General features: G+C 50.2%; 2 protein-coding genes across 7 annotated transcripts in view; one reads left to right on the top strand and one right to left on the bottom strand.

Annotated features, from left to right (window-relative positions):
• BAG6 (BAG cochaperone 6) overlaps positions 1-348 on the top strand; it is a 28,692-nt gene extending 28,344 nt beyond the window's left edge. For all 5 annotated transcript variants that reach the window (XM_072989032.2, XM_072989034.2, XM_072989037.2 and 2 more), the window contains one exon: positions 12-348. In XM_072989032.2, the coding sequence (XP_072845133.2) occupies positions 12-110 (99 nt within the window). In that variant the 3' untranslated portion in view covers positions 111-348. The remainder of the gene's footprint in view (positions 1-11) is intronic.
• Positions 349-2,434: 2,086 nt separating this feature from the next.
• PRRC2A (proline rich coiled-coil 2A) overlaps positions 2,435-12,965 on the bottom strand; it is a 55,436-nt gene continuing 44,905 nt past the window's right edge. For both annotated transcript variants that reach the window (XM_072989040.2, XM_072989041.2), the window contains exons 22-32: positions 9,841-10,035; positions 9,641-9,721; positions 8,822-8,990; positions 8,671-8,723; positions 8,377-8,465; positions 7,988-8,246; positions 5,323-5,421; positions 5,014-5,226; positions 4,839-4,927; positions 3,514-3,607; positions 2,435-3,206 (exon numbers count right to left, since the gene is read on the bottom strand). In XM_072989040.2, the coding sequence (XP_072845141.2) occupies positions 3,069-3,206; positions 3,514-3,607; positions 4,839-4,927; positions 5,014-5,226; positions 5,323-5,421; positions 7,988-8,246; positions 8,377-8,465; positions 8,671-8,723; positions 8,822-8,990; positions 9,641-9,721; positions 9,841-10,035 (1,479 nt within the window). In that variant the 3' untranslated portion in view covers positions 2,435-3,068. The remainder of the gene's footprint in view (positions 3,207-3,513; positions 3,608-4,838; positions 4,928-5,013; positions 5,227-5,322; positions 5,422-7,987; positions 8,247-8,376; positions 8,466-8,670; positions 8,724-8,821; positions 8,991-9,640; positions 9,722-9,840; positions 10,036-12,965) is intronic.

Consider the following 12,965-nt stretch of genomic DNA (forward strand, 5'->3'; position numbering starts at 1 on the left):
TTGTCTTTCAGCTGAGATCTGATCTCCAGAAGCGGCTACAGGCTGACCCCAGCTTCTCTCCCCAGCGGTTTCCCAATGCCCAGCAGGCCTTTGTGGCCGAAGACTCGTAATGGCCACCGGCCCACCCGGAGTCTCCCCCCCTCTTCTTCCCGGGCCAGAGGCTCCACCTCGTGAGGGCCTGCCTCTTTCCCCTTTGTGCACAATACAGGCAGCCATTCCCTTCTCAGGCCAAATATTTAAGTTCCTTCCCGCCCATGACCCACCTGTCTGGTTGCTGTGACCTTTTCTCCCCTTGTGGAGGGCCAGAGTTGCTGCTGAAATCAAGAAATAAAGCCACTTTGTCCAGGACCTTGTTTGCACTTCTGGTTTCAAGTCTCTTAGCAGTCTGCTCACCTTGGTCCATCTGTATTAATTGTGCGATTGCTTTCACCAGGGTTTGATGTTTCTTTTAAAATAAAACCAGCAGAAGGGTAGGCCCCTCTCTAGCTAAGGTTTAATATTTCTGAATGCTGTTAAGACTTTTGGCGGGGCAGGGTGTAAAATGTGATATGTATATACAACACCACTACTGGCAAGGGTAAGGCAGTATTTTTGTGCTTTTGATGTGGTCTAGCTTGCTTTGGGAAGGCACGTGGTGGGCGCTACGGGCTAAACCGCAGAAGCCTTTGTGTGCTGCAGGGTCAGAAGACCAGCAGTTGTAAGATCAAATCCACGTGATGGAGTGAGCTCCCGTCGCTTTGTCCCAGCTCCTTGTCAACCTAACAGTTCGAAAGCATGTAAATGCAAGTAGATAAATAGGTACCACCTCGGTGGGAAGGTAAACAGCGTTCCGTGTATAGCCACGCTGGCCGCGTGACAATGGAAACTGTCTTCGGACAAATGCTGGCTCTACGGCTTGGAAACGGGGATGAACACCGCCCCCTAGAGTCGAACACGACTGACTAAAATGTCAAGGGGAACCTTTACCTTACCTAGCTTGCTTCTGGGGAAAGAGAAGCTGGAGTCTGGCTTGGTAGCTCAGCAAGTTGGGTGTCAGTTCCCTTCTGTGCCGCTTTCGAAGTCGAGCCAGCCTATGTGGCTTTGGGCAAGCTGCACAGTCCCAGTGCACCCCCAGAAAGTGGGGTGGGGACAGACAGTAAACCACTTCTGAGTTAGATTAGGCATCCTTCAGTCTCGAGAGAGTACACTACCTAGAAAACCCTGAAATGGGTTGCTGTAAGTCAGGACTGACTGAATGGCACATGATTATTCGCTTGCCTTGCTATTGTAGATTAAGAGTGGAAAGTTCCTTTGCTGCCATCCTTTTTTAAAAAGCAAACCAGGAAAATCCTGCTCTTGGGGTGGTGTATGTGTGATTCTCCCCTAAAACAAGGCCCATTTCTTTCTTTGTTGGGATGGGGGAAGGTGTGTCCTGTTTTTGGAAATGTGGCACTGGCTTGACCACTCTTGTTTTGCTGGGAGGGGTCAATGCAGCCTGCCACAGGGTATCCTGCATGGTCCCTCCAGTAGAGAGCAAGTTCACTCTAAAGCCTGAAGCTGCAGTTTTTATCCCCCCCCCCAAGCCACTGGAATTGTTTCCCACTGCAGTGCGATAGCAACTCCCTGATTTTATAGGTAGCGAGTACAGTGGGGTCTCTACTTAAGAACGTCTCTACTTAAGAACAATCCAACTTAAGAACAGCTCCATTTGCTAAATTTTGCTTCTACTTGAGAACAGAAATCCAAGATAAGAACAGGAAAAAAACATTTCCTTCTCTTTTTTTAACCTTAGGTCATCTTAGGTTAAAAAAAATTCTCCCCCTAGTGGTAGAGTACGTATTAACCAGCTTTGCATTAGTTCCTATGGGAACTAATGCTTCAATGTACGAGCGCACCTTTACATAACAAAAAAACAGCCAGAATGGATTAATTGGTTTTCAGTCCATTCCTATGAGAAATTTTGCTTCAACTTAAGAACGTTTCAACTTAAGAACACCATTCCAAAATGGATTAAGTTCTTAAGTAGAGGTTCCACTGTAGTTTCTATGGACGGAAAAGAGCAGATACGGATTAAATGGTTTTCAATGCATTCCTATGGGAAATGCAGATTCAACATAAGAACTTTTCAACTTGAGAACCACCTTCCAATACGGATTAAGTTCTTAAGTAGAGACCCCACTGTACTCGGAAGCATTAATCATACTTGTTTTTTCTCACTGGAAGTGGATATATCTATACTTTTGCAAAATTGCTAAGAGAGAGTAAAACCCAGCATTTTTCTCGTCTACTGCCATGGGTAAAGTTTGAACCATGTCTGGAGGTGTGTTGACTCCGCGCTTTGGGTAGATCCATTAAAACTGAGCTCTGCAGCTTCTGTTACATCCCATTAAGTACCACAAGTGTCTGAAACACACTGCAAGCAGTTTTGAGAAAAATCAACACATCAAGAAACCCAACAGTTTGACTTTTTATTTTATTGGTTTTTTTAAACAACTTTTTTTTTGGTTTTATTTATTAAACAAACCAGCTCGACCACCTTTTAAAAACTCAACGCTTCCTATTTCAAACTCAGGGGAGCAAATTGATAGGAGAGGAGGGCAGGCTCCCGAGTCTCCCCTCGTCCCGCTCCCATAAACGGAAGAGGGAAGAGGCAAGACCACCACATGTTCATATTTATATATATATTTACACACCACATCTCACAGCTGCTCCCCCCTCGGATCAAAAGGGCAACCGTGCCCTTGCCAGGAAAAAAAAAAAGAAAAAAGAAAAAGAAAAAACCAAACTCAGGTGAAAAAGGAAATAAGCAAAAATACATTCAGCTGGGAGCCTCCCCAAATCCTGATCTTTGCCCCCTCCCCCCAATTACACTGAGCACCGCACTAAGTGTCTACCTAACACCCCTAACCGAGGGGGCAAATTCCAGTGTCACCCTCCTCACAAACAGAAAAGGAGTAACAGAGACACCCCATGTCCAGGATACACCAAAAGGGGGGGGGGAAGGAGAAGGACTGAGGCCCTGAAAAAGGGCCCTCCCACCCATTCCTTTTTTTGGGGGGGTTTACAGAATCAAAAGAGGGAGGGATGTGCTAGTGGTGGTTGGAGAGACTGGGGTCTTGTTTGTCGCTGTGGGAGCGGGCCTCCGACTCAAGACGGCGGGCCGGCGTTCCATCGCGGGGTTGGGCCGGTCGCTCCCAAGAGCGGGGGTTCCAGCGAAGGACATCTGGCTGTTCAAGCAGGAAACAGGAGAGAAATATGTCACCTCTAGTGTTCTTTTACCCCATCCCAAATAAAGAGAACAATGACTCCCACACCTTTAATAATAACAGTAATCATGCGCCCTCCGGTCAGTTCTGGCTTAGGGTGACCCTTTCCAAGGTTTTCCGGGTAGAAGAATACACAGGAATGGTTTCCCATCCCTTTCTTCTGGGGGCGCCATCTTTCCCAAGGCCCCACAGACTGGCTCTTGTTCCTGGAGGCACAGCGGGGAATTAAACCCCCAACCGCTAGCTCTGCAGCCAGAGCCCTCCTCACCTGCTGGTAGACCTCAAAGCGCTGGGCACGGAAAATGCCACCGTAGCCAGACCCGGGGGATTTCAGCCTGGCATTGAAGCCTCCAGAGAAAGGCCTGTAGAGGAAAGAGAACAAATAACATCTCAACTGTGAAGAAGAGGAAGCACAGAGCTGTCCTGCTTCTCTGCAGAGACTTTTGCAGTGTCTGACTTGCGTCTTGCTTGGTACTTCCTGGAGTGCAAAAAGAGGCAGGATTAACACATTTCTGTGCCTTTCTCCAAAACCGATGAACTACCAATAAAATCCAGGACAACCTAGGTATAGTGGCACCGTCACGCTGTTTCACTTGCAAAAATCCTGCGTGACCACCTGAACCAATCCCCCAGTGCTTACGACATCTAGTTTTGCTTGAATGGCAGATGATAAACCCCCAACTTCTTCCTTCCCCCCCCCCTTTTCACCTTCATAAACTGCTGATCGCTTTGCAACCCTCCCACAAATTACAGGACTGGGTGTTGAACCAGCATCTCCCCGTCCTAACTGCTACATTATACTGACTCTGGATTTTGGGGCCTTCTCTGGCACACCCACCAGAGCAGCGCCGAAGGGAGGCATTTTTAAAGGCAACAATAAGTGACCGTCACTCAAGCAAACAGAAAAGACAAACTTCTACATGTTGGCAAATAAAGCCTCTGCTTGTCTATATTCCCCATTACTCAAGAAGGAGCTCCTCTGAGCGAGGCACCAAAGAGGATCGGTCGATCTGGAAAGGAGCCAAAGGATAAGCAACTCACAACTCCTGTCAAAATGGAACATCTGAGGATCTCTGGCAGTCCTTTAACCACTGCCAAGGAAAGAGACTAGCCCCATCTGCTGTCAAGATGTTCTTATTGTCAGAACATGCTTCGTAACCTGCACCAATCCTGAGGTCTTCTGAATCAATCCCTGCCAAAGCAGAGACTGCCCCATTTCACGCCCCCCTTGCAGCCTCCCTAGGCAATTGCTGCGCTGCATCTCCTTCCACGTGGGAAGGGCAAACAGGCTTCGTCCTTGTTACGGTTGTCAAGGCTCCCTATGGTTCTTGGGTGGGCCCTTCCCGTCGTTCTGCAAGCGCCCAGGGATGGGAGGGAGCAGCTCTTGGCTGAGCGGCACGAGGACTGAGATGCTGCCAACTATGGAAGAGCAGGTCCAGTGCATTCTCCAATCCTACACCGAGGAAGAGGAACCTGTGTCTGTCAGCTGCAGGAGGGGCTGAGGGTTGATCCAGCACCGACACCCACCCCAAGAAACTTTTACCAGATGGGGCCCCTTCCTCTCATGTCTGCGGTGCGAGGCCTCGCACTCACCTTCCAGCAGGAGGAGGCCGGGCCCCAGCAGACCCCATTCCGTTGAGCTTTCTGTAATCTTGCAGCGGCTTCATTTCCAGAGTGTGAAGCTGAGGGGAAGACCATCATCATCATAAGAAGGAAGGGAAGACTCCCCACCCGACTTCCCTGCCTCCCCTCGGTTCCAGCCCCTCACCTCGCTACGGCCCACTCCGCCGTGAGGAAAAGCTCGCACCGCCGGAGACACGAGGCGCCCCGCCAGCTGTCCAGGGGGCCGCAGGGCCTGAGTGGCCATGGGCACCAGGGGCATGGGGGGCGGCGGGGCGGGGGCCGCAGGGGGCGTTTGCTGCAAGGAACCAAAATTCACCACCGGGGGTAGCTGGGGCGGTTCCACCACGGGCAGGAGGACCTGAGGCGGAAGAGACCAACAAGGGCGCGATTAGGAGCGGGGGGGGGGGGCTTTCCAGAGGTGGGTCTTGGCTGCAGGAAGGAGAGCCTGGCTCACCTGCTGGGCAGGGCCTGGGCCGGTCAGGAAGCTGCTCTGGCTGCCTTGCCCCAGGGTGGCAGGGTAGAAGTCGGAGGGGGAGGCGAGTTCCTGGCGCACCTGCGGAGGAGAAGAAACCGAGGGTCACAAACAAGGGCGACTCCTGCGCAGGGCGCACAGGCGGTGGGTCTTCACTGAAGGCCAGGAGGAGAGCTCAAGGATGCACGGCTGGACAGCAAGAAGCCCCAGGTTCCAAAGTCTTGGCAGCTCCAACCTTGAGGTGCTGCTGGCTGCTCACTGTAGCGCAGAGGTGCCCCTTCCCAAGATCTCAGGGCACCCAAGTGGCCCCTCTTGCCTCAGAAACCTCTGGTGGCATGGTGGGTCCCGTCAATTCTCCCTGGAGGCTGATGTCTGTCCAGGCAGTGCTTCCTTTTTCTTTTTCTCAAAACCAGAAGGGACTCAAACACAGGGCAAAGTGTAGGCCCCTGGCAATCGCCCACTCTGGCGTCGTTAATATTTTTCCTGATGGACTCTGACTCGGAGCTTCCATAATATATCCAACCTATTTTTCAAGGTCATCTGGACCAGACCTCCCAGAAATCCATAGCAACTCTGCTGGTTGGGAGATTCTGGAAGTGGTGGGTATAGAAGGGGGGGGAATGCTCCCACTCTCTCAGACTTGGCAAAGATAGATTCCCCACTGCAGCCGTCAAGAGCAGCATCACAGTGCTTCCCAAGCCTAGCTGCCAGCAACCCTGACTCAACTCAGTTCAGGGAAACCCAGAAAATGGCCCACACTTGGCAAAAATTGCCCAGGTTTGGTTCCAAAAAGGTGTCCTGGAGAAACGAACCAAGAACTTTCTGACAGATAGGCCACAGTCAGTAAGGATTGGATCGCACCATTCTTCTACCCTGGTACTAAGTATAATTAGTATTATACTTAATTAGTATTATACTTATAATTAAGCCTGCATAATTAACTTGTAAGCCGCCCAGAGTGGTCGACCAGACCAGATGGGCGGGATATAAATCAAATAAATCAAATAAATCAAATAAATAAATAAATAAATAAATAAATATTTTACTTATTTATTTATTAAATGTATACCCCGCCCCTCTAGACCATGTCTACTCAGGGCGGCTAAATAAATAAATAAATAAATAAATAAATAAATAAATAAATAAAATAAGTACAGGAGCTCCCCAGGGCTGTGTGCGAAGTCCCCCCTTCTATTCCCTGTACACACATGATTGCACCCCACTATATATAACACCAATGCAATTATTAAATTTGTGGACAATATGACAGTGGTGGGGCTCATAAATAAGAACAATGAGTCTGCTTACAGAAAGGGAGTACAAGGATTGATACTCTGGTGCAAAGAAAATAATCTTAGACTTAACATAAAAAAAACCCTAAAGAACTCATAATTGATTTTAGGAGGAAGAGAAATGTACATTTACCACTGTACATAAATGGCGAGAAAGTGGAAAGAGTTGGTAGTTTTAAATTTCTGGGCACTTGCATCTCAGAGGACCTCTCATGGACTATAAATGCCAACAGGCTAGTGAAGAAAGCACAGAAGAGGCTGTATTCCCTGAGAATGCTTGGGAAGTTAAATTTATCTTACCATTAAAAAAAAAAAAAAAAAAAAGCAAATTGTGCTGCTTATATACTGCCCCATAGCGCTTCAAGCACTCTCTGGACGGTTTACAAGTTAATTATGCAGGCCACACATTCCCCCCCCCCCCCCCCCCGGTGAGCTGGGTACTCATTTTACTGACCTCGGAAGGATAGAAGGCTGAGTCAACCTTGAGTCGGCTACCTGGGATTGAACCCCGGGTCGTGAGCACAGTTTTCAGCTACAGTATAGCAGTTTAACCACTACGTCACGAGGCTCTTCTTCGTGGACATTTACTTCTGTCCTACTATTGTAGCACCATTGAGAGTGTCCTAACCTATGGCATTCTGGCATGGTTTGAGAGTAGCTCTGTAGCGGACAAAAAACCTCCACAGAGAACCATTAAAACTGCCCAGAATCTCATCGGGCTCCAGCTATCAACCCTGGACGACATCTTCACATCCCGCTGTCTGAGGAAGTCACACAGCATCCTGAGAGACACTTCCCATCCTGCTTACAACTTTTTTGAACTGTTGCTGTCTTCTGGCAGAAGCTATAAAACAATTAAGACTCGGACCACACGTTTTCTGAATAGTTTTTATGCCAGAGCTATAATTGCACTTAATAATGAGCTTAAAGACCACCAGTAGTTAGACAGTGTTACTTAGCCTGCGGTGTATATGTTTCTATTCTTAGTGGGGGATTTTTAGTGGGTGGGGAGTGTTTGGGGATTTTCTATGTTTTGTGCAAGTGGGCCTGCTCTCTGGGTGTCTGTGTGAATGTTGTATGGGTATACTATATATATATACTTACAATGACAATACATTTGATTTGATTTGAACTCTGGGACTAGGACCTCTACCCTCCTGCATCCCAGAAAACCTGTAGGGCAGGAAACTGTCTGAGACCCAAAGAGCTCCCCCTTCCCTTGACCTCCACCCGCCGAGGACCTCAGGGTCTCTCTAACCCTCCTCTCCTCCCACCATCCCTAAACAACCAGGACTAGCCCTCTGAGCGAGGGGGGGGGGCCCTCTCCCACCCCACCCCCCCACCCCCCGGTGTACCTGCAGCAGAGCTTGTTCTGGGGCCAGCTGGTTGCCGCAAAAGGTGGAGCTGTAGATGAACGACGGAGGGGGCGCCTGGTAGAGCAAGCCAGCCGCCGGCAGTTTGGGCAGCTCCGCCGCCTGCAGGGCCGAGATCTCCACGTACTGTCCCTTCAGGGCCACCCCCGAGAGCAAAGCTGAGCTTGGCAGCACTGCCCCGGCCGCCGTCTGAGCCGGCGAGGCCGGGGCCGGGCCGGGCTGGAGGTACAGGTGTTGGGACCTGGAAGAGAAGGGCGTCAGTCCCACCAGCTCCAGAGCCAACGCTTCACGCCCCGGGAGCCGATGGGCCGTGCAGAAGAGGCTCGAGGATCGCGCCGAGACCAGGAGGAAGGCCTCCCCCCCCCTTGTACCTGTAAGTGTGCAGAGAGGGGGTGCCTGGACGGTAACTGCTGCCCCCGCTTGTGCTGTGAAGCTGTGGCTCTAGCTGGCTGTTGGAGACCTAAAGAGAGAGAGAGACTGTGCAGAAGCCCATCCGAGAGGGAGCTGCCCTGGCCCCAGAGCTTCCCCCCCAGCCCCTTTTCTGCATCCTCAGGAAGAAGCACACACCGTCCCTCCAACTGGATCCCGTGAACTCCTCCACCCCACAACTCTGCACCAGGCATCTCCCCCCCCGGTCCTTCTTCTATGCCAGCCAAGGTGGGTACCTGGTTCCCATAGAAGAGCTCCGGATACAGCCGCTGGCCTTGGCCTCGCTCACCTGCCAAGAGAAGAAAGTTGTTGGGCGAAGCCCTCCCGAGGCTGGGAGGCTGCAGGAGGGGCCAACCCACAAAAGGCACATATCATCTCGCCCCTTACCTGAGAAGACAGACGCCTCTGCGGGGAGGCCGTGCAGGCAGGAGGAGGCGGCCGGACTGACAGAGAAAGGCTGGGGTTCACAGGAACGCCCAGGAGGCACCTCAGAGGAAGCTCTATGGCTGGGAGGGGCTGCGGGAAGCAGCTCCCACTCTCGGGGGGCAGACGTCAGCTGCAGAGAAAGAAGACGAAGCAAATGGCAGAGAGAAAGAGAGGGGAGGTCTGCTTCTCCAATTAGTCCCTTACCTTCACCTAAGAGACCCAGCTCTCTTTCTCATTCCGTCCATCTGGTTTATCCACTTTGTCTTCCAAAACCTAGGACTGTGTAGGTGCCTTTTGATTATAAACTCAACCATTCCTGTCATGCTGCCTGGGGCTGATGGGAGTTTTAGTCCAAACTATTTAGAAGGTGCCAGGCTGGGCAGCCTGATCTATTTCACAATGGTTAGCCTCCCTCCCTGCTGCCTCTTCGATTCACTACAGACAGAATTTCCAGGGGTGGTCCCACGTATGAGGCCTCACAGCCGTGGTTCCCCACCTGGGGTCCCCAGAGGTTTTTAGACTGAAAAGGTTTGTTCCTTTCTCTGCTGCAGGAATCCGGCCAACTTTTGGTCTTTTGTGGAGAAGCCAGATTCTGAAGCTTGTGCTCAGAGGCCCCTGGAGAGCTGGTCATGTGGAATTCAAAGGGAGCCACCCTCTTTCTGAACGGGGAAGGGAGGCCCACCCTCGCCACCCAAAGCCAAAGAAATGCAGCTCTATCCTGACCCTACAGGCTCCCTCTCCAGAACGAGGGAGCAACCCGCCAAGGGCACCCTCACTCACCCCCTCAGCCAGTGTCTGGTGCAGCTCTTCCTTGTCTCCTTTCGGCCTGTCATTCACCACGAAACGAAGGTCAGCAGCATCCTGAAGACGACAAAACACCCCGGAGCTTTGAGGAGTGATGATGCCGGTCACAGCTCCACCTTCCCCGTTCGCCCCGGCACATGCAGGGAAGCCTGGCCTCCCAGGGCCCCGACACTGACCTTCTCGCTAGCTCCAAACTGGATAGGCGGGCAGGCCCCGGGGGCTTCGAGCTGGGGGCTCGGCTCAGGCGTTCGGACACCCAGGCCCTCCATGGCGTCTTTCGCCTTCTCGGCTCGCTGGGAACGTTCGGTGCCAATTGCGCCAGGAGGAGGGTGGTCTCTAGATGGTGGCAGTGGCTCAGGGGAGCTGCTCACCTATCAGAGGAGGAGGAGAAGGGCTGAAACTCAGGCGTCCCTCTAGAAATCTAAAATTTGTGTGCGGTGGGGAGAGGTGGCGGGTGGCTGGCTACCGCGTAAAGCACGGCCAGCCTCCCACTGAGCAGGACTGAGACACACCTACCCCGATGGAGATGTCAGGGCCTCCTACCTTGACTGTTTCAGAAATAAAACCATTATAAAGGGAATAGGAAACAGCCCTAAAAGTGCCTAAAATGAAGTACTTTTAAACTTGCACCATGAAAACATTTTGCTATAATTAGCATTATCAAGGTCACTGAAAGAAAACATTTGACAGCAATCTCCTTTTTGGTTTTTGCTTTCCAGCACTTACAATAAGAGACATGAAAATAGTAAATGCTGACAACTTATGGATAACTGCTGCAAATAGAGAGGTTACTTACCATAACTCTGGCTCTTTGAGTGGTCATCTGTGAATTCACACTAATGGATTTTATCTGTGTCTGCGCAGAGGTTTCTGGAATTTTCTAGAGCTTAATACTGTTCGCTAGGACCGCCCCCCTGTACACGTGGTCCCGCCCATCCTGGCAAGTGCCTCAGTTCCTACAAAGTCCGCCACTGTATAAAAATGTTGACGTGACGGACAGAGGGGAAGATGGGCGGGAAGTGTGAATTCACAGATGACCATTTGAAGAACCAGAGTTACAGTAAGTAACCTCTCTTTCTTCTTTGTGGTCTCTGTGAATGCACACTAAAAGGTGATTAGCAATCTTGCCTGTCTGGAGGAGGGACATCACTGAAGAACAGCTGACAAAACTGCTTGTCCAAACGTTGCATCTGACTTTGCCCGTAGATCTAAATGATAATGCGAGATAAAGGTGGATGGTGTGGACCACGTGGCAGCTCTGCAAATATCAGGGACAGAAACACCCCTGAAGAAAGCTGTAAAAATAGCTACTGCCCTTGTAGAATGAGCCTTAATTCCAGCAGGATAAGGCTTGTTTGCCAATTGATACATGAGGTGTATAGTTGCCACTATCCATTTAGATAGTTTGGGCAGAAACAAGAGATCCTCTACATGTGATAAGTGTGTAGAAACAAACAGTCTCTTGGATTTGCAGAAAGGTGCAGATCTTGAGATGTAAAAAGCCAGTGCTCTCCTAACATGCAGAAGGTGGAGAAAGCCTTCCAGATCAGAGGTCGGTGACGGAAAAAAAGTAGGTAAGACAATGGGCTGACGAAGGTGGAAATCAGAGACAACCTTAGGGAAGAAAGACACATCAGGATAAAGGGTGACTTTATCCGGGTGAAACTGAAGGAAGGCAGGATCAATGCGAAGAGCAGCGATCTCCGAAGCTCTGTGGGCAAGGAAGAGAGTCTTAAGTGTAAGAAGGTGGTCAGAGATCGTAGCCATAGGCTCAAATGGTGGTAGCATAAGGAATCGGAGGATAGTATACAAGGACCACTGCAGAGGGAGGTGGGATCTAGTGGGTTGCACGTTGGAGACTCCCCTAAGAAATTGCTTTACAGTGGGGGTGGCGAAAGAGCGTAGCAGCGTCTCGTGGTTGGTGGGCTACTATGGCAGATAAGTAGACCTTGAGAGTCGAAAGAGAAAGCTTTCTGTTAAAGAGATGAGTCAGAAATTGTAGGACGACAGGAAGAGTCGTAGGCATAGTAGGAAGATGCCGTTGAGTCACAAACTTAAGAAAGGCAGACCACTTGTATGAATATAATTAAATGGTCGCAGGTTTTCTGGCACTCGCTAGGATAGAAGCTACAGTGGGTGAATCCTCCATGCTGTAAGATGGAGAGTGTAATGGTCGAGGTGAAAGGTTCAACCTTGGTTCTGGTAAGTAGATGAGGTATGAGAGGGAGACAGATGAAGTCTGCTGAGATTGAACGGAGCAGGGTGAACCATGGTTGTCTGGGCCACCATGAGGCGATGAGGATCACGTTGGCCTGTTCCTGACGTAACTTGATAATAGTCCCAAGGAGAAGGGGGATAGGAGGGAAGAGATAAATTAGTCATGGTGTCCACGATGTCATGAGAGCATCGCCTAGGGAGCCATAACAGATCCCTGCTCTGGAATAATACAGAGGGCATTTTGCATTTTCCTTCAATGCGAAGATGTCTATCTGATGGTGACCCCAGAGATCAGAACGTTGATGGAAGATGGTGTTGCTGAGGGACCACTCGTGAATCTGGGTAATGCGGCTGGTCAAGGCATCTGGCCAGTTGGTTTTGGCTTGTAGAGATATGGATTGCTAATGGGAATATATGGCATTTGAGACACCATTCCCAGATTTGCACAGTGAGGTAGAGTTGAGGTAGAAAATGAGTGGCATCCTGTTTGTAGAGATAGAAAAGTGCTGTGGCATTGTCTGTTGTTATTTGAATGGCAGTACCAGCGACGAGTGGTTCGAAGGCATGAACGGCTTTGAAAATGGCTAGCAGTTCTAGGTTGTTTATATGCAGGTGTTTTTCTGAGGAAGACCAGAGGGCGTGAATGTGGAGACCCTTGCAATGAGCTCCCCAACCAGTTGGGCTTGCATCTGTGATTATTTGCATGGTGAGTTGAAGTGGTGTGAAAGGTCTGCCTATGAATAGATGGTGTTGTGTGTTCCACCATTCTAGCTGGGCTGCCAGGTCCGGTGTGACTCTCAGTAACATTGTGGGAGAGTTTGATATTGGGTTGAAGAGGGAGAGACACCATGCTTGCAAAGAGCGCATTTTGAGGCGTGCATATTAAATCACTGATGTTGTCAATGCCATGAGTCCGAGTAGTTGTTGGGCATGGTGTGTGGTGACCAAAGCGTGGGGACAGAATTGTTGAATTGCAGTATACAGTTTCATAGCCCGTTCTTGGGGAAGAAAGGTTCTCATTGATCAAGAATCTAGAATTGCCCCCATGTACAGTGGTGCCTCGCATTACGATATTAATTCGTTC

The sequence above is a fragment of the Pogona vitticeps genome, chromosome 2 (genome assembly GCF_051106095.1).
Source record: "Pogona vitticeps strain Pit_001003342236 chromosome 2, PviZW2.1, whole genome shotgun sequence".
NCBI classification, from domain to species: domain Eukaryota; kingdom Metazoa; phylum Chordata; class Lepidosauria; order Squamata; family Agamidae; genus Pogona; species Pogona vitticeps.